This window comes from Typopeltis vanoorti, chromosome 22, assembly GCF_054136105.1.
Source record: "Typopeltis vanoorti isolate ZY-2024b chromosome 22, IOZ_Tvanoo_1.0, whole genome shotgun sequence".
In the NCBI taxonomy this organism is placed as follows: Eukaryota; Metazoa; Arthropoda; class Arachnida; order Uropygi; family Thelyphonidae; genus Typopeltis; species Typopeltis vanoorti.
The window spans coordinates 11,090,419-11,112,170 of record NC_143570.1 but is presented as its reverse complement, the minus strand read 5'-3'; the positions used below and the strand labels follow the sequence as shown (position 1 = coordinate 11,112,170).

At 34.4% G+C, this 21,752-nt stretch overlaps 1 protein-coding gene across 4 annotated transcripts in view; it reads right to left on the bottom strand.

The window, feature by feature from the left end:
• Positions 1 to 21,752, bottom strand: part of YME1L (ATP-dependent zinc metalloprotease YME1L) — a 281,286-nt gene that overhangs the window by 113,232 nt on the left and 146,302 nt on the right. For all 4 annotated transcript variants that reach the window (XM_090411850.1, XM_090411848.1, XM_090411851.1 and 1 more), the window contains exon 11: positions 9,061 to 9,151. In XM_090411850.1, the coding sequence (XP_090267976.1) occupies positions 9,061 to 9,151 (91 nt within the window). The remainder of the gene's footprint in view (positions 1 to 9,060; positions 9,152 to 21,752) is intronic.

Below are 21,752 nucleotides of genomic sequence, written 5' to 3'. Positions count from 1 at the left end.
CTAAATGGTGATCACTTCCAATTTGAAATCCTCTGTACACTCTGGTGTCCTGTGCCTGTTGGAAACACATCACAATCAACAATAACATAGTCAATGAGACTTTTCCTTGGCTCTTCTCTCTATGTGAATTTGTGCACATTTTTAAGTTAGAAAATTGTGTTAGTAATAACCAGTCCATGTCCTGAGCAACAGGTATTTGCCATTATTATTATTTTGTATGTCTGACAATCATTTCCTGCTCTGCTATTTGGATCCCCAACAAGGACGAACTTTCCCTTTTTCATTGTGTCAATTGCTTTCTCTAAAGTCTCAAAAAATTCTTCCACTTCTACCTTAGCCGAACCTTCTGTGGGACCATAGGCACAAATAAGTCTCATTGTCAATTCCCCATTCTGATATTTGTCCACATCACTCTACTTGATATTGCTTGCCATTCAAGATTAGCCTCATATTTTGTATTCAATACTATAGTTACATCTTCTTATCCCTGATTGTCATTACCTGAATATAACGTTGTATTATAAAAGAAAATCTGGTGGAAAGGCTTAGACGTTGGTTATGCATTTTCACTATATTATTTCAGGAAATTACAACGTACTAGGATATACATTAAAAAAATAAATTTTAATATATTTCTATATTTCGGCAACGTCACGCTGCCATTTTCAAGAACTTAGGTACAAGATACGTGCACGCAGGCACAGCAAAACAATAAATGAGCAAGAAGTATGAAGCTATTATTTCTCCTAAAGTCCTGATGGTGCCCTCTAGCGGACAATGTTGATATTCTTGGGCGATTGGGCTGAAGGTCTTCTGATGTAGGTTTCCCAAATTTGAGGAAGTCTCATGCAGCCAAATTTGTTGAGGTTTGGCTGGTTTCTTAAGGCCGAAGCTGATTCTATGAAAAGCCTTTCATATCTGTATTTGCTAGGGTGTATTATCCTGGCTTTTTTCCACCGTATTCTATGGCAGGTATCCAGAGCATGGTCAGCAAGACCAGAGTGGCTGTATTGGTGAAACTGGATGTAGTCCTTGTGTTCTGAAATTCTGATATTTGCTGTCCTGCCTGTTTGGCCAAAGTAGGACACCTTACAGCTGCAAGGGACCTGGTACACACCAGGTAGGTCTAGGGGGGAGGTTGGTCTTTTGTTGAGCGGATAACGGATGCCAATTTTTTTTATAAGGTTGGTAACAAGAAGTTATGTTTTTTTAAGATTTTTGTGATTTTTTCTGAGGTGCCTCGGATATAGGGTATGGTGATGGATTTAGAGTAATCCTTGTTGTGAGGGGGGGTTGTGGTTTACTAGTTTTAATATTTTTTGGATTTTTTTTGGGGAGTAGCCATTAGCTGAGAACGTGTTGAGGATGTGGTTTAGTTCTGTGGTTAGGGAATTGTCATTCGAGCAGATAAGTTTAGCCCTGTTGTGCAGTGTCTTAATGATTCCATATTGTTGTGAGGGTGGGGGGGATTGTTGGTGAATGTATCTGCCTGTATGGGTGGGTTTTCTATATACTGAGAAAACCAAGGTTCCATCAGGCTGGCAGGTGACTCTACAAACAAATAGAGGGGACACCCATGGGTTCTCCACTCTCACCACCTTTGGCCAACTTTTATATGGAGACTTTTGAAGAGCAAGCCTTGAACTCTGCCCCACAAAAACCAACTATTTGGCTTCGCTATGTAGATGATGTATTCACTATTCGGCCACATGGCTCCGATGCACTCCTCTCCTTCTTAACACACTTAAACAACCAACACCCCAGAATCAAATTCACCCTGGAAGAAGAAAAAAACAACTGCAATCCGTTCTTAGACACACTAGTCACCCGCCAGCCTGATGGAACCTTGGTTTTCTCAGTATATAGAAAACCCACCCATACAGGCACATACATTCACCAACAATCCCTCCCTTCCTCACAACAATATGGAGTCATTAAGACACTACACAACAGGGCTAAACTTATCTGCTCGAATGACAATGTCCTAACCACAGAACTAAACCACATCCTCAACACGTTCTCAGCCAATGGCTACCCCCCCCCCCAAAAAAATCCCAAAAAATATTAAAACCAGTAAACCACAACCCCCCCCCTCCCCCTCACAACAAGGATTACTCTAAATCCATCACCATACCCTATATCCGAGGCACCTCAGAAAAAATCACAAAAATCTTAAAAAAACATAACTTCTTGTTACAAACCTTATAAAAAATTGGCATCCCTTATCCGCTCATCAAAAGACCAACCCCCCCCCCCCTAGACCTACCTGGTGTGTACCAGGTCCCTTGCAGCTGTAAGGTGTCCTACTTTGGCCAAACAGGCAGGACAGCAAATATCAGAATTTCAGAACACAAGGACTACATCCGGTTTCACCAATACAGCCACTCTGGTCTTGCTGACCATGCTCTGGATACCTGCCATAGAATACGGTGGAAAAAAGCCAGGATAATACACCCTAGCAAATACAGATATGAAAGGCTTTTCATAGAATCAGCTTCGGCCTTAAGAAACCAGCCAAACCTCAACAAATTTGGCTGCATGAGACGTCCTCAAATTTGGGAAACCTACATCAGAAGACCTTCAGCCCAATCGCCCAAGAATATCAACATTGCCCGCTAGAGGGCACCATCAGGACTTTAGGAGAAATAATAGCTTCATACTTCTTGCTCATTTATTGTTTTGCTGTGCCTGCGTGCACGTATCTTGTACCTAAGTTCTTGAAAATGGCAGCGTGACGTTGCCGAAATATAGAAATATATTAAAATTTATTTTTTTTAATGTATATCCTAGTACATTGTAATTTCCTGAAATAATATAGTGAAAAAGAAAATCTGGTGAGAAAAATCTCACCAGATTGTCTTTTTTGTTTCAGTCACCCCTATTATGTCGATCTGGTACTTATCCAATTCCTCACTTAGCTCCATTTCTTTGCCATTCAGGCTTCTTATGTTGATAGTACTGATCTTGAATTCTGGTGACGAGTTGGAGTGTTTTTAAGGATTTTTTCCAGTAGCTGACTTTTCGGTGTTTGCCCTGGTTCTCTGGCGAAAACAACAGGGGCCGTTATTTAACTGGCCGATGCCCCAGCTGGCATGATATTCTGCCATGTTGCACCATCATTTTTATATTTTGGTTTAAGCCAATAAAAATACAATTTTGTCGGCTAAGTCCCAAATTGCCAGCCCATCCTCGTTTGTTCAGTATCCAGGTAGATACCTAACAGGGTGCACCACAAGAAGGTGAGGATTGGACATTAGGTCAGAAGCCCTGGTCGGTTGTCCACATTCCTTTAAAGACGACGTAGAGTTCTCCTCTCAGTTATACAGCTTTGACCCTTAAGCACCACAATTTTAAATATACAGACTGTAAATATTTAGTTTATCATGAAAATGATGACATTAATTTAAGATAACATAACATTTTAAAATTTAAATATTAATCCTGGATTTTCAATTTTATAATCTTCTTGTCCCTTCTTTCTTATATGATTTTGTGTGCTTTATGTAAGGGTCCCTGATAATTCTTTGTGTTCTGCCATCAATGCACAATTTTCATTGTTGTATTTCCCACCATTTTCTTTGTTCTATTTCCTCACTATTCCTTTATGTAATGGATTCCATGCATCTAATGTAATCTTGATATTTCTCTATTCTAATCTAAGTGGAATGGCTTGTCTGTCCAAACTGACACAGACAGAAACCCGAAACATATTTCCACATGAACATCTTGTGCACATTCTAAATTCCTTGTACATCATAAATCCCAAATTTTATTAAATTTCATTCAGCTAGAGCAAAATTATTGCAGATCATGCTTTTGACATGTTTGCCCCTTTATGTCCCTGCAAATCGGTCAGCTGGAAACAAAAACTGTCATGGTTGACATTATCATCAGTTTGAATATAGTCTCACTTTTTACAACAAATCTTTAAAAAATAAAAACGAATTACTCAAATAAGATTTCCTGGCCAATGCTATTAAACTTTTTGATTTTGTAATTCATTCTGGATGTTTTATAGTTCAGCATAAATGAACCAACAAATTGAAAGTACTGTAATGAGAAGTCCTTTCTCAACCACTTATGACAAGACAACTATTTCATGGATTGATATGAACATCTGAGTGATATGGATATTATGCTGTTCTGTTTTGAAAACGATTTGTATCAATAGTTGATACAAATATAAATAGTTTAGAATGGTTCTAATAGATTCAAAGAATTCTCTGTCCTCATTATAGATAGAAAAACTAGTGTGGCCAATATCTACCAACTGATTACATGATTATCATTAAATTTAAATTAGCTAATGAACATCATAAAAATAGGAAGTCTGTTGGAAAAGCCTTGAAATGGAATACCAAAATAAGAAATAATATTAGATAACAAAAAAAAAAAGAGTAACTAAAGCTGTGACAAGAAATATACGTAATAGCTGACTACCTGCATGGCTGATACATGAAGCATCCATATAATGCTATTCTTAAGCAGTTAATAACAATGCTATCCAGATTAAATATTTTATTTAATCTGGATAGCTTTTATTTAATCTGGTGTGGTGGATGTCCGGTGAATGTCTCACTTGCTAGCATGCATAACCCCAACTATGAAATTCAGAGGTGGTGGTGTGACGATATGGTCTTGTTTTTCCTGGTTGGGCCTCAGACATCTGTTTGTAGTGCTACGAACACTGAACTCCAAGTGGTATCTGGAAATGCCACAAAGCAATGCTTCCTTTGTGGTGGTGTTTCTATAGAACCGACCACTGTCTCTTTCAGCAAGACAGTGCACTGTGTCACAAGCCTGCTGCTGTAACTGTGTGGTTCGTGGAGATGAACGTCATCATACTTAACTGGCTTCCACAGAACCCTGATCTCAACCCCTACTGAACACCTGTGGAATGAACTGCCACATTGGGTAAGGTCAAGAGATGTCTACTCCAAAACAATCCAGGACATCAATACATGCCTAGAGGAAGAATGGTCCAAAATTGATCTTCATAGTATGCTTGTAGAAAGTATGCTATGCTATAGTCACAGTGAAAGGAGGTCCCACATCTTATTAAGGTAGGGACCATGTCTGTTTACTCCTAACACTATGGTGTCCATTCATTTCTTTTCAAATAGTATATATAAAATTAACTAATACATAAATAAGCAAGAAGTGAGTTAAAATTTGGTGGACTTGAAATTAATATATATAAGTTTTTTTTTACCTTGGGTAATGTATATTAGGGTTACTAAGTAATTTTATAAACTTAGTTATTTTACTCCTAATCCCAAGTAAGCAAACAGTTAAGTTTGCGCCTAAACGTAATTCAAGTCTAAAGGTGGTGCAACTCATAGTAAAGGTGGGAAAAGCTCTGATCACTATTCTTAGTATTTTCCATAATGTAAGGCACATCTCAATAAGAGATGTATACTGTAATACATTATGGGTGGGGTCACTACCCAGACCGGTTTCAACCTTTTTTTGAGGTCTCTTCAGTGAGTAGCTAGACCCTAAATACCAAGGTTTTAGAAATACAGAGCCTTATCAATTTTACCTATACAAGTTGCAACAAGGTGTTATTACTCTTTCTTTTAAGGTTACACGGTGATCAGCATTCATATTGATGAATTTAGGGACACAAAACACACGTGTTGAAAAGATTATTTTACTGATTAATAATAAAATAATAACTTTACGTTTCGACCCCTGTATTGAGGTCATCTTCAGAAGGATACATGTGTGTAAGAACAAGCTACATGAAAATAAATTACAAAATAAATATAAGTAAATTACATCTATGTTGTCAACTAATCTTTTTTCTTAGCCTGCCCTCTAGTGAGGAAAAAAAAATAAAATAAAATAAAATAAACAAAAATAAAATAAAAACTACAATAAACTCTGCTAAAGTCCTCACATACTAGGATTCTTCTGGAATTATACAGTTTATATTGTTATATTATGATTATCTTCTGGATTTGTACCGTACAGGAGGAGGAAAAAAAAAAAAAAAAACTTCACCGAGTCTTCTTGTATTGAGATTTTTCTTCGTGGTTGCTATGAAGGTTGTAGATGGGTCCTCCACATTCTTGGAATTGTTAGACCATCATTTTTATTCAGATTTGGATCATGTTTGAGCATTTCACATGCTTCCTTGAATTTCCGCTCGAACCAGGTTTTGGTGTGGTGTAGGGACTTGGTACCTTTCCAGTCAATTCTGTGGTATGTTTGGAGTGCGTGGTCAGAAAGGCCGGTTTTTCCAAAATGGAGGTATTTTATGTGACGTTTGTGTTCATCCTTTCTGATTGGGATGGTTCGCCCTGTTTCCCCTATGTATGGTATGTTACATGTGCAATCTATTTTGTTATCCCCTGATGGATGGGCTAAGTGTGGCAAGGGATCCTTAGAAGAACTGAGTACGTATCTTAATTTTGTCGGGGGTTTAAAGGTGGTTTTGATGTTGTATTTGTGTAGTGTTCTATTTTTTCTGAAATGCCTCTAACATATGGTATAGCAATAGCATTCTTGAAACCATTTGCTCAAATGAACAAGCTCTTAACCATGAATATGAGGACCATCAAACATACCTTTATAAAAAATGGATACAGTATAAAAACCATTCACAAGATCTTCCATAAAGATACCACTAATAACAAAAAAGATTTCAAGAATGCTATTGCTATACCATATGTTAGAGGCATTTCAGAAAAAAATAGACAGAACTCTTCACAAATACAACATCAAAACCACCTTTAAACCCCCAACAAAATTAAGACACCTACTCAGTCCTTCCAAGGATCCCCTGCCACATTTAGCCCACCCAGGGGTTTACAAAATAGATTGCACATGTAACATGCCATACATAGGGGAAACAGGACGAACCATCCCAATCAGAAAGAATGAACACAAACGTCACATAAAATACCTCCATTTTGGAAAAACCGGCCTTTCTGGCCACACACTCTAAACATACCACAGAATTGACTGGAAAGGTACCAAGTCCCTACATCCGCACCAAAACCTGGTTCGAGCGGAAATTCAAGGAAGCATGTGAAATGCTCAAACATGATCCGAATCTGAATAAAAATGGTCTAACAATTCCAAGAATGTGGAGGAACCACCTACAACCTTCATAGTAATCAGCAGCATCCTGTACGGTACAAATCCAGAAGATAATCATAATATAACAATATAAACTGTATAATTCTAGAAGAATCCTAGTACATGAGGACTTTAGCAGAGTTTATTGTAGTTTTTATTTTATTTTATTTTTTTTTTTTTTTTAATTTTTTTCCACTAGAGGACAGGCTAAGAAAAAAGATTAGTTGACAACGTAGATGTAATTTACTTGTATAGAGTGCAACAGCATGTAGCTTGTTCTTATACACATGTATCCTTCTGAAGATGACCTCAATACAGGGGTTGAAACGTAAAGTTATTATTTTATTATTAATCAGTAAAATAATATTTTCAACAAGTGTGTTTTGTGTCCCTAAATTCATCAATATGAAAGTGTTATTAGTTGCAACAAGGTAGGGGAAAAAAAAAAAATTTTTCCCATCTTTACTATGAGTTGCACCACCTTTAGACTTGAACTACGTTCAGGCACAAACTTAACTGTTTGCTTACTTGGGATTAGGAGTAAAATAACTAACTTTATAAAATTATTTAGTAACCCTAATATACATTACCCAAGGTAAAAAAAATAATTTACATCTATATCTCCTCCAGAGATTTTTATTAAAAATAATAACACCTTGTTGCAACTTGTATAGGTAAAGTTGATAAGGCTCTGTATTACTAAAACCTTGGTATTTATGGTCTAGCTACTCACTGAGGAGACCTCAAAAAAGGTTGAAACCGGTCTGGGTAGTGACCCCACCCATAATGTATTGCAGTATACATCTCTTATTGAGATGTGCTTTACATTATGGAAAATACTAAGAATAGTGATCAGAGCTTTTCCCACCTTTACTATGAGTTGCACCACCTTTAGACTTGAATTACGTTCAGGTGCAAACTTAACTGTTTGCTTACTTGGGATTAGGAGTAAAATAACTAAGTTTATAAAATTACTTAGTAACCCTAATATATATATATATATATATATATATATATTATTACATAACACCTCCAGGGAGTCCAAAGATTCATCGAGGGAGGGTACCTATCTCTACAACTCTCCATCAACCACAACTACCTTCATCATCTACACCATAGGTTCCCAAACTTTTTTTTTCGGGCCACCGCCCACTTTGCAAGACATAAATTTTGTAACGCCCCTCATTGATCGTGTAAGACAGGCATAAGATTAATTAAAATGCAATATTTAAATTTTAAATGATTATCTAATCGCAAAATCACGAAAATAATTAATTTTTAAATATATATTATTAATTTCTTCTGTAAAGAGCCACCTACTAACTGAACACCCCAAATGCTTCTGATCCCACTATAGCATCCCTAGAAGGCTTCAGTGCCCACTGGGGGTGGTACTGCCCACTTTGGGAACCTATGATCTACACCAAAGCCATCTACCGCTAACTACCACCACTAGTATTTTCAAAGAAAAACATCCATGCCCATGGCAGGATTCGAACCTGCAGCCTTTGGCTGGAGAGTAGATACGCTAACCAGCGAACATACATTTCTGTTTTAATATTTATTTTATGGCATAACTTCTTTTGGGTTCAGTTTACTTATAAGTATACAATACCTAACAGGCAGTATCAAATTTCAAATGTAGAGGGAAGGGGGTTGCATGACTCAGAAAATCATGGTGAAGTGTATTTGACTGATTTTTTATTTATTTTTATTTTTTAAAGCATTTCCAAACAACGCATATATCACAGCAAGCACACACTAACTATACAAAATTCCGATAAAATCCACTCAGCAGGATTCAAGAATAACTTGTATATTGACTGGACAAATTTAATAGGCCTTATGCATTTTCAGTTGCATAAGAGAAAACTAAGAATATTTTTTAAAGAATATTTAAGCTAAAAAATAAGCTTTAAATTAAAAAAGAGAAAATATACTGAGTAATTACAAACCTATAGCACTTGTATTTACCTTTTGGCAGTTTGCCCCCAAGAGCTGAAAACTTTTCAGGATTTCGAAGAAATTCAACAATTTCTAATAACTCCTGTTTAGCTTCATCCACCTAAAATTATGTCATATTTCTGTAATTAATTTATTTGAGAATCCACAAATTTATCATGCCAGAGGGGAAAAAATTAAGGATATTAACTCCTAATGCAGCTGAACTTGGTTACGAGCACCAGGAGACCAACAAAAGCTTTTCACTATAATTATTATGCATTATATCAATGATCAGCTAACTCTACCTCCTGGTTATTAATTCACAATAAAAAATATAGATTAAAAAAGTATTAATGAGAAAAAAAATTAGATACCTATATATTATTTGTATGAATCTGTATAAACTACAATATACTTAATATTAAACTTATTTGTCCATAATTTTAAAACCATACATTTAATATTAAACACAGTTTATTTCTCTGTAAAATATTAATTAATAATAAACATGATAGCAATTATCCAGCCAACTGTTGTTGCATATAATCATCACATCGAAATTGTTCAGGAAATTTCTTCACCTGAGCCTTCAAGATCAGACTGTTCATTGAGAATCCAGCACTTCTTTGTGTAGCGAACCATTGAAGGAATGCTTCGTTGCTGTTCATAAGCTTGCACTTTCTAATTTATTTTCTGTGCCATTTTCCAATGCTAATATGTAAACATCTTTATTATTCTGCAATGACAATACTGTTGAAGAGGATAAAGAAAACTTTTTACACACTTCAACATTTTTCGCTCCATGTTCTAACTCATGAATAATTTTGACTTTTTCACGAACCAAGAGATTTCATTTTAGTTGACATATTTCCGATGAAAGGGCTTGTCTTGTTTTTAACAGTCATGGCAGCATTTGAGTAAAGTGAGAGAAGAGGCTGGAGACCAGACACAGAGTGGGGATGGTTCCAAGGGCAAAATTAGGTTATAAACTTGTCCATAATCTGATGCATGTAGTCATAAAAGCTAAGTCACTCCTTTCATTTTTTATCTATTTCAAGAATTGGACATTCAGAGAAATATTAAAACAATTACCAAAATTTTGAAGGTATATCTGCATAGTGCACCTGTTATAAAAGTTAGCAACTGTATGGGAATATGCATAAATTAAAATCATCATCGCCTTCTGCTCATTACAGCCATGATCTTGCTATTTCTCTGCTTGTTACAACAAAATTTTAACTGTATTTCATCAGTAATAAGTATCATCAGGACAAAAAAGATACAGTGAAAACTATATTACAAAAGCTTTTAGCATCTTTTAAGATTAATGTATCCAAGTGCCTCAAAAGATTCTTTGAAAAGTTGCACATATTTATAAGCATAAATATGTATTATGGTATTCCATTCCAATGAGTTTGATGATTTGTTACTAATGATTGGCTGATGACTCAAGGAATGGTCAGCCAATCCTGATTTACTGTGATGGTAGCAGCAAATGCATTTCTTATGTTTAACATCCTTTAATGTCCACGGATCTTTATTCTGTCCATAGAAGCTACAGCTACCAGAGCAAGATATTCTGATTACTCCTGGAAGCATTGGGGAATGATGTTTGTTGTCCTTAACAATGACAGGAGAGTAGGGTTTCCATACTAGACCACGAGTTTTGGGCAATTTGATAATGTATCATTATATTATTACAAGCGACCTCAGGGGAATCATGGACTCATCGAAGGAGGCTCCACATTGTTCACACCATGTCAAACTTTCTCTTGAATTCATTCAAACTATCTGCACTTACAACTCCAAAAGCAAGCAACCAAGAGCAGTCACGAACTGGTCTATTATGAGGGAAAAAATTTAGCTCTCATCCCTTTCTTGACTGCATTCTTCCTAACTTCCATGGATGCTCTCTCATCTTCTTTCCATCTTCCATAAGATGAAAAATTCCATCTACTAGTATCCTGTGTGATCCTTTCAGCAGTTTGTAAGTCTCAATAATATCACCCCTCTTTCTGTATCTGTATTCCATACAATCTGTATTCTACAACCATGATATTTTCTAGCATAATCCCACCGATATGCCATTGGATATCTCATTACATCAAAGTAAATAACTTTACATTTACTAACACTAAACTGACAGCCATTTTCACATCCTCAGAATTCCAACTCACCCAAATCATTCTGCAAGTACTGCATATTACTTGCATTCCCTTATTACCTTGTCTATTTTTACATCTTCAGCAAAAGTAGATGCATCTCCTGTCAAATCTTTCCCAATGTCATTAATGTAAAGATTGAATAACAATAGACCAAGGATTGATTCTGAAGGAAAACAACTGGTCATCTTGAATCTTGTACACTCACTTCCCCAATATACTACTTTTTGATACATCAGTCAATTATAACCCTCTTATCTAAATAGTACTTTATAATCCAATCCTGTATTATTCTAACTTATGCAACAGCTTTCCATGCTGAATCCTGTGAATATGAAAAGCTTTAGCAAAAGTCCAAAAGCAACATGGTGTATCCATTCCCACCCACCCCCATCCTTTTCCTAATTCAACAATTACATATTATAAAATGTGAGCAAGTTACTTAAACATGACTTTCCCACAGTAAATTCATTCTGTTCATGATAAGTATGTTGTTTTTTTCCGACCAAAAAACTAATGTAATAAAAAATAACCAACACTGGGTTTATAGGTCATAATGATTTAAAAAATCTACTAGTTTTGCCACTTAAGCTATTGGTTTCATTTGGGTTGAGATGAACATACAAATATACAATAAGCATTAAATATGAATCAATATGTCAAAAAACACCAAATATGTAGGAACTATTACACAAGAATATTAGTATAACAGAAACGTGGATGATGGCACATGGTCAGTCATTGTTCAGCAGGTGCGCTAAGGCCACAAGAATATGGAATATTGTAAACTCCAGAATGTTTGTTGAAAGGGTTGTGGTCCTTGGGCAAGCATAACAGATTTTGTACCATCATAATGGGTTTGAAGGCCACTCTAATGTCATGAGATTTGCAATTTTTAAGCAAAAGTTCACCAATAAAAGGGATGGAATTGAGGAATTGAAGCTCTGTAATGAATGTCATGGATCTGTTGTGGAGAGGGATTAGAGGGTAGTATTCTTTGTGCTATTTATTTTAGGATACCCACCGCTGATCAAAAAGTCTGTGTAGTTCAGTAGATGTGGGGTTTGCACACCACGGCACTTGACGGCACGAAGGAAGACTTCTTGGTTTCGAATCTAGTCAGTGACTAGAAGAAATTTTTCTAAGCCTTTTTTTCGACAGGTTCCCGAGTTAGTTGATCTCTGGCACAGGCAAGCGGGTTTTTTCTCCCAGAAACTCTGGTTTTTCGTCCAGTAAACTCAAGAAAATAGATCGTAGAACCCACATTGTTTCAGACATTAAATATATTGTTAGGGTTAGGGACCACGAGATGGCGGCACTTGTTGACCCTTCTCTCTTCACTGTGTGCCGCTTAATTAGTGATAGCCTCCTCTGGCCAGCTATCTCTGATTGGGTATCAGTGGAGATTGAACTGCCCACTCAGTCTCCAAAAGTTAGATAGGGCTAAAAACAGCCTCGCCTACTCCCTATGTACGAGAATAAAAAGGCATTAGTTAATTTTTTTTTTTTTTGACTGCTGATCAATAGTTGAGAATAGAATGTAATTCTTCTGTTAGTGTTCCTTCATCTCATAATAGAGATCACCCTCTTTTTCACTGCATGTACAATACCTAATTTTTGTGAAATATGGTGCAATGGGGAGGAATGTAGATAACCTGTATATGGTATACACCAAGAGAAATGCCTCTGTCTGCTTTTCTCGTAATTAAAACATCTAGAAAAGGTCATTTTCAAGTTCTAAAGTGAATTTGATTTTATGGTGGAAGGAATTAATAGATGCCAGAAAATAGTGTAACTCAGCCACACTGTTTCCACATTATGAATATGTCATCTACATATCTCCACCAAAGTGAGGTTTAGGATTTGTAGATAAGATATCTTTTTTTCAAACTTTTCCATGTAAGAGTAGATAGAGGGTTCCCACTGCACAAGGAGATAGAGGGTTCCCACTGCAAGGCCTGATAGTTGTTTGTAGATTTTCCCATTCCATCAGAAGAAATTTAAGTTGAGACAGTGTTTATAGAGTTGAGAGATGTCATGAGGGAATAGATTATCTATAAATACCAAAACTTTGTCCACAGGAACATTTGTGAATAACGATACAATATCCAGACTAGCTAGAATGTCTGTTGGCGAGACAGAAATTTCTATTTCATTAGAAATTTTGAGATAGAAATTTCTCTAATCTCTATTTAAAGATTTAGAAGAATCTTTTCTAAAAAGAAAAGAAAAAATAGAAATTTAGAAAAATCTAAATTTCTTCAACAAAAGTTTCTTCACTCTGTGTAAAGGTTGTGTTGAGCTCCATGTTGCACAGACCAGGTTGACAGAATTTAGAAAAATTGACAATCACAGCTGAACAATTTTATCTGCATCTACTACTTCCATACTATTTGCATTTATAAGAGTCATTCTTTCATATTCATTCTTGCTTTTACTTGCAACATAACAGGATTATTTTGGGTTGTCTTTAGTTTGCAAAGACTGTTTCTTTTCATACTTTAACTCAGCACATGCATCAATAGAAAAATATTGTAGACTACCGTATTTACTTGAATATAACTCTCACTCTTTTTCCCAAAATTAAAGTTGCAAAAATCGTGGTGCGAGATATATGCAGGGATTTTCAGAAACTAAAGCTTTTCAGGAAAAAACTACATCAACATCTGTAATTAAATCCTCAGTATTCATTATAATTTATAACTGCTCACATTGTTTATGAAATTAATCCATTTAAATGTTAATTATCAACGTTATTTATGTGATCAACCGCTCACCATCACGTGATATATTTGAATCTTTAGTAACAATGCTTCTGTAATTAAATTAAAACAGTCATCTACCAAAATAGTGTCATCTTCGCTCCCATTCAGAGCATTAGAGATGGAGGTTTTAAAAAAAACTCTTGCCAATTATTTCTGGTGATGAAAATCCAGTCCATATAGAAACTAAACCTCACTTTGTTCACCACTCCATCCCTACACAATCCAAGATCAAGCAGAGCCAATGTTCTCACTCCCACATTTCCTCTACCGGTTGCTTCCATTTCTATACATATGATTGGTATGGTATTAACAAAAGATCACACAACTCACGACAAAGGAAAGCCAACAACTGTTGAGTTGAAATGCTGATTTTCTTCAACAGAATTCCGAAATATTTGAAACTGCCATAACAACATTCATTATCAATTTCTTACAGTTTTAAATTTTTTTATTCGTGTGCGAGGTATATGCAAAACTTTCTTTTTCCATAAAGTAAAATCAAGGGTGCAAGATATACATGAGGGCGAGTTATATTCAAGTAAATACAGTACCAGTATATGCATACAGATACACTAAATTTTTATTTAATTAAATGAATGAAAATTTAGATTTTTCTTTTCCTAATTACCATTTATTTTGTTGATGCAAAATACACTGTGATAAAAGCACAAGCAAATTAATTGTCATTTTTCTAAGATCCGCTTGATTGTTAAGTTGATCTATCCAAAATAAGTATTATAGTTTAATGTTTAGATAAGAGTAAAATACATAAATTAAAAGACTTATTTCACTAAAAGTGTTTGCAAGGATAACACATCATGGTGTGCTTCTCCTCTTACTTCATAACCGAAGTGGAAAACAGAAGTATAATGCATGCCAGAGCATGTGCGAGGGGAAAAGAATATGGTAACTAAGTAACAACTAAGAATAGAAATAGAGAGACATGGATGAATTTTTGGAACAAGTGAGTAGAAAGTTGCATTAGAAGTAGTAGTCTTTGATACAAAAAAGGAACATCGGAAGGATGTCCAGAAGTTATCGACTGTTATATTATAAAATTAACTAGAATAACAGGTGTAAAAGATATATATGTGAAGCTGTTCATATTATACTGTTCCAATAGAACAGTATCATATAGATACTGTTCTATTGGAACATTTAATATTTGTAACAATTTAACAGCTGTTTTAAGAAATTGGATATGGCAATTTGATTTAAATTGTTGATTGTTTTTCCTTGGAAATCTTTTGTATAGGAAGAGAAAAAAGTTATATAGAGATATTCAAAATTGAGAATTTTATTGTCCAAGGCTAAACATTCCATATTTTTTACTATGACCAGAAGATATACAGTTATCAAGATTTTCATAAGGGAAAAGTAATTTGCAGGCATGATAACTTCAAAATTTTAATGCTAGCTATCAGTACATTTCATAAAAGCAAGTAGAAGGTTTGGCTTCCCCCTCCCTCTTCACAGCAAAATACAGAACTGTTTTCACTGAAGAGCTAAAGAAATTGCATCTTTCAACTTTTGTTCAAGTGCAGATGCAGTAAAGAAAAACAGATACCCATTTTTATGAATAAAAAAAATTTAGTTGGAAAGTTATCAGTAAATCTGATTTAAAGCTAAAAAGATTTAAATTAAATCTAGCATATTATCAGCTCAGATAAGATGTGATTTATTTATCTTCTTAGGTCTTATGAGTTTCTGTTGTTAAATTCAGAATGTTTTTTTTTTTTTTTATGTATCATAGAATTAAACTTATATATATATATAAAAATGTGGAGACTCAATTTATTAATTGTTGAGGAAGTAAAACTGGATTAAGAACAGGAGAGAATTATCCTAGCAATATACACATATCTAGTATCAAACTTGTGTGCTTAAATTTCAATAAATTCAATACTACTTCCAGCTGAGAGAACTATATATATGCATATAAAATTTTTACAATATCTTGTCTTATATTAAAACACCCAGGATTTCATAAATAAAATTAAGCAATCACAAAGAGATTGAAATGATGGCCACCACAAATATATCATTATAGTTTGACCACAGACGAGAGAACCCTCAACACTTCTGTGCATGATAGAAGGCGGTAAATCCATTCATAATAGGGTAACCAATCCATTTCGTGGGGCGAGTGTTTATAATTACACATAGAAAAATTGGCTTTTCTTTTATGAAAATCAGTTTTTAAAGTGGTAACTATTTTGCTTGTATAACAGTTGGAAAATTTCATGTATAAAGCACATGATTTTGCATGGTGAAATATTCATATGTCCCTTATTCTTTATCTCCCCTTCAATGAATTGACTCTTCTTGGCACTCTACCAGCTACGGTTCTCTCAATTGTGGGCATACTATATATACAAATATTCCACTTGAACACACACACACTATTTGGGAAATCTTCTCAAGATAGTGTTCATTTATTTTAATTTTGCAATACAAGTAGAGTATTTCATTTGCAGACGGGAAGATATACTAACAAGGAGTGGAAACTGTTACCCCCCCCCCCCCGAATCTCTCCTACCTCATCAAATTCCTTTGAAGACAACTTTAAAAAACAGATGTTTTCTACTATATCCAAACTTTCTTGTTGATGTCACATTGGCATATTTCTGGTGTATTTAGAGAACCATTTGTAGTTCTCTAAACTCAAACTTCAAATGCTTTTGAACTGCAGGATATCTGAATTTTAATACAGATATCCCACAAATTAAAAACAAAATTGAATTAAAGTTAAGAAGTTAGTAATAGGGCATTTATGAAAATAGTTTATTGAACTCATTTATTTTTGCATACTATCTTACTCATTTATTTTTGCTTACTGTGAGTAGGAAGTTCTGCAATGCTATTATTTTTGACAATTGAAGTATTTTAGATGTAAAATAAATTTATTTAAATAGATATTAAAGCTTAATTGTAATTTTGTATGAGCTGTCACGTGTTGAAATGGTTGCAGTTTGTACGTAGACAAACATTGTTTACAAAATACGTTGTCACTTACAAGAGAAGCCAAAGTTACCATCATAATTCACATGGTGTGAATAATTAAATGAACTTACTTCAAGGCATAAAGGATTGTGAAATGAAAAATTGTTCTAAATTCTGCTTGTTTCATAATGAAATCATAATTACATAAACCTTCCTGCACTATGAAAAGAACTCTTATTGTTGTTTCAAGTACAGCAGTGAAAGCAGTAATGGTAGTGTACGATAGTGGATGGGAACAAAATTTGCTCAGTTGCATTTCTGAGCATGCACAGGAGTGAAAACAGTTATTAAACATTGCTAAAGCATTTAGCTGTTCGGGAAGTAGTAAAGGAACACAGCAGGAGGAAAACTGTAGCGTTTGTGTCCTCAATGTACAAAGATGGAACAGAAATTAGAACAGTTAGAAACTGAAGACAAAGGATATCCATGTATAAAGGAATAACTGAAGTTTATTGTACTCATTAATCCATATGGGATTTATTTCACTTAAAGCTGAAAGGAAAGGTATTGCTCTCCAGTTCATATAGAAATGGGCTCAATAAAGTGTTTACTGGGCCCATTGTTTATTTAGGATTTTCAGTCTGAAAAAGTGATTTCTCACAAAAGATATTATTATGTGACACCTCCAAGGAGTCCAAAGACTGATTGAGGGAGAGCACCTACTCTATAACTCTCCATCTCTCAAATCCACCAGCTACAGCAAACTGCAACCACCATCATCTACACCAAAGCCATCTACTGCCCACAACCACTAGGATTTTCACAAACATCCATGTCCATGGCAGGATTCAAACCTGCAGCCTTTTGAATGCAGAGTGGATGTGCTAACCACTCAGCTGGTTTTATTATATGGTTTTAGTTATTTCCAGGCTATCTGTCAGAAATTAGAATTTTATCTGAAGTGATAAAACTTGATAAGATTTTCAGTAGTTTATTCAATGAAGTTTGTTGCTAAAATTACAGTAAGTGTCTTGGATGTATGTTTTCTTCACTGTTTTGTGATTTTAGGATGAAAGAATTTGTTTGATTTATGGTGCTGTCACATAGAAGCAGTTTTTGTGTTAATCTCTCTCTTGGGGGGGGACAGGAAAGAATTAAAGTTTTTGTAGGAAGCAAGAAACAAACTCCAGAAGTTTAGCCTATATAGGATGAAAACTAAAGCAGTTTTTCATGTTTGATGTAGTTTGAAAAATATACTGAGACCAGCATAGTTAAGTAGTTGATGTTGTATACATTTGTTTGTTTGTTTGTTTTTAATTAAAGATTTTTATTTTGGTTATAAGATCTTTGAAGACTAAATCTCTTAATGGGTTAAGTGAATTAAACAGGAATTTAAGAGGTTAAGTTATGTATAAGATATCCTGGGATACAATCCTGAGTGAAAGCTAGATTTAGAGTTTAGTTTCAGGTATGTTCTTTTTATTTTGAATTAAGAAACTAAGAGCATAAGAGAAAAACTAAACCACCCTTCCCCAAAACGCATATACAGTACTATCAAATCAACATCAACACTAAATTAAGACTGCAAAACAAACTACTAGAAGGTGCAATATCTTAAGAACCATCCCAGAGCTTCACTTATATTGCACTATCAATCCATAAAGTAGTAGTAAAACTTTGCTCACCAAGATTTCATATCTTCTCAAAGGAAATGGGTATCACAAACTAATGAAACTGATAAAGAAGCAATATTAAACAGGAATCAGAGGATGCACAATCTACTTCACTGCAGGTGCTTTGCAAGAAATAATGATCCAAAAGGAACTTCCCATTATGTGTAATAATTTTACAATGCAAGAATTTAAAACTGCACTAAAAACCCAAAAGAATAAGAATGCACATGGATGGGAATCCATTACAGAAGAGGCTATTAACCATGAAGAAAAAGAACTTTGGAAACAACTAATAAATATCTGTAATACAGCTCTAGCTACATCCAACATACCATCATAATGGAGAGAAGGCCTAATAATATCAGTACCAAAAAGAGGCAATCTAAACAACCTAGAAAAGTACAGTGGAATCACACTAGATCCTATCCCGCTGAAAATCTGTAACAGAATACTTCTAACTGAATTGCACCATATGTAACACTTCTTCTGCTCAAAAATCAAGTCAGTTTATAAAAAAAATAAAAAAAAAAAAAAAAAAAAAAAAAAAAAAAAAAAAAAAATGGAAGAACTGTTAAATCACTGCCTTAGACAGCTGCAAAAGCAAGAGATAAAAAAACCTTCCTTTAAACTGCATAGATTTCTCAAAGCCTTTGATTCAATCAACAGACAAAGGATGTTCAAAATTCAGTTATGGCATATCCTTGAAAACAAAGCAACAGCAGCAACACCATACCACAATTGCCATGCAAGAGCAGTGATTAATGGAGACAACTTTCCCATTTTCACTGGAGCTCTTCAGGGAGACTCTGGCATCATATCTTTTTATTATTACCCCTGACTATGAATTCAGACTCAGGAAATGAGTGTGGAATAATTCTCGAAGATTTCCAAGACAAACTCAAGCATTCTGTGCTCTGCAGATGTGCTGACTGACAAACATTCAGATCAAAATCACCCAGATAATTTATGTAAAAATCAGCACTGATTAGGTTGACAGTCAACAGCAGTAAAACTAAAGTTCTGAAGAAGGAAATATTAAACTAAAGGACCATACTCATGAAGTAAAAGATTTTCAGCACCTTGGTTCTTACATTAATACTCTGATATAGTGAAAAGAAGAAAGCAGTTCAATTCTATAAAAGCTTCATTAATATCTGGCAATCCAATCTCATCGACACAAATACCAAAATTTTTCTCTACAAAACCACCAGTCAAGCCATATTTATCTATGGTTTCCAGACACAGAACATCACTACTCAACAAGGCAGTTAATATCAATAGTTTTGAGACAAAAAATAAAAAGGAAAAAAAATAATAAAAGAATAAGAAAAAAGAATAGGCAACATTCCGAAGTAAATTTTAACAACAGAAATCCATCTTAAAAACTTAAAAGATAATTAAATAAATCACATCTTATCTGTGCCTAAAATATGCCAGATAAAAAAGAACATCTATTTCTCTTAAACTCAACTGTGCTGAATAAAGCAACTTCTTTAGCTTTTCAGCAGAAACATTTCTTTTCCTGCAAAATCTTAACTATAGCTTTCCCAGTTTCAGTAAGAAATACAAGAGCTCAGACTTGGATAATAAAATTCTCAATTTCAAGTACTCCTGTGTTCCACCTTTAATTGTCTTGTAGAAAAATCATACAAAAATTCTCTTTCTTCTTCCTATACGAAGTTGTAGGAGGAAAAATAATCAATTTTAAAAATCAACTTGTCATATCTAATTTCTGAAAAGCTGTTTAAATCATTGCCATTCTAATGACACATTTAATATCCAATAGATATTTCTCCCTCTATAAGAGAAACTTCATTAAATTCCAAAGTTTATGAAAGACTGCTTTGTAATGGAACTTTTATTAATTCTGTCTCCAAAAATTCTTCCGTATGCTTCACAGCTCTCCCAGTTTACTATCACTGTATTCTTTTTACTCGTGCATAATACTCCCATTTTCTACTTCAGTCATGAAGTGAGAGAACGTACTGCTATTACATATTACCCTCACACTTGAAAGTGGTAAAATCTCACTTTCAGTAAAATAAGTCTATGTATTTTAAACATATACAAACATTCATTCAAACATTAAATTATAATCATTATTTCTAGATAAACTAACATACAATCAAATGAATTCACATCATTAAAATTAAAGATAGCAGGCATGTAATGTCCTGCTATCTTTGCTTAAGTGATAATGAAATTCTTCAGCAGCAGTGTGATTTGCAACATTGGCATTTATGTTCAGATTGTGGAACATAGCAACGCATATGGCAGTTGAACCAATCACAACTTTGCAGCAGAAGGTATCAGTTGTTTTTCATTTTTCATCAGATCTCTGTACAAATTTTTTGTTTTCTTTCCTGAGTCCCCCAAACAGATTATAATTATAATCATTATTTCTAGATAAACTAACATACAATCAAATGAATTCACATCATTAAAAATTAAAGATAGCAGGCATGTAATGTCCTGCTATCTTTGCTTAAGTGATAATGAAATTCTTCAGCAGCAGTGTGATTTGCAACATTGGCATTTATGTTCAGATTGTGGAACATAGCAACACATATGGCAGTTGAACCAATCACAACTTTGCAGCAGAAGGTATCAGTTGTTTTTCATTTTTCATCAGATCTCTGTACAAAATAGATCTCTGTACAAACTACCTACTAATAATAATAAACACGATATATTAACAATGCACTACCATACAAACTAAAAATTACAAATCAATTTTGTGCTTTTATCACAATATAAATGCACTGAAAACAGAAACTGACAATTAGAAACAGAACACTTAATGTTAGATTTATTTAAGTAAAAAATGCTGCACAACATTAAGTATACGTATGTTGATCATTTATACACTTTTATTGGCAGATACATCCTTGTGTCTTTCCATCATTCTAAGAATAAGAAATCAAGTATAACTAGAACATGCCATACACAACTAACATTATTTGCTAATCTGATATTCTACTTGCACAAGAATTACTTTGAACTAAAAAATGGTTTCATGTCTGAAGCAATGAATAAAGAAGCATTACTTGCCTAGAGATAAAAATGAAATCCAAAAGAAGAAATTTGCTGTTAGCAATTCACAAATAAATGATATGTCTGAAAAAATTGCACATTCTCAAAAACATAACTGATCTATTTCTCTTAAAGCTTGTTATTAG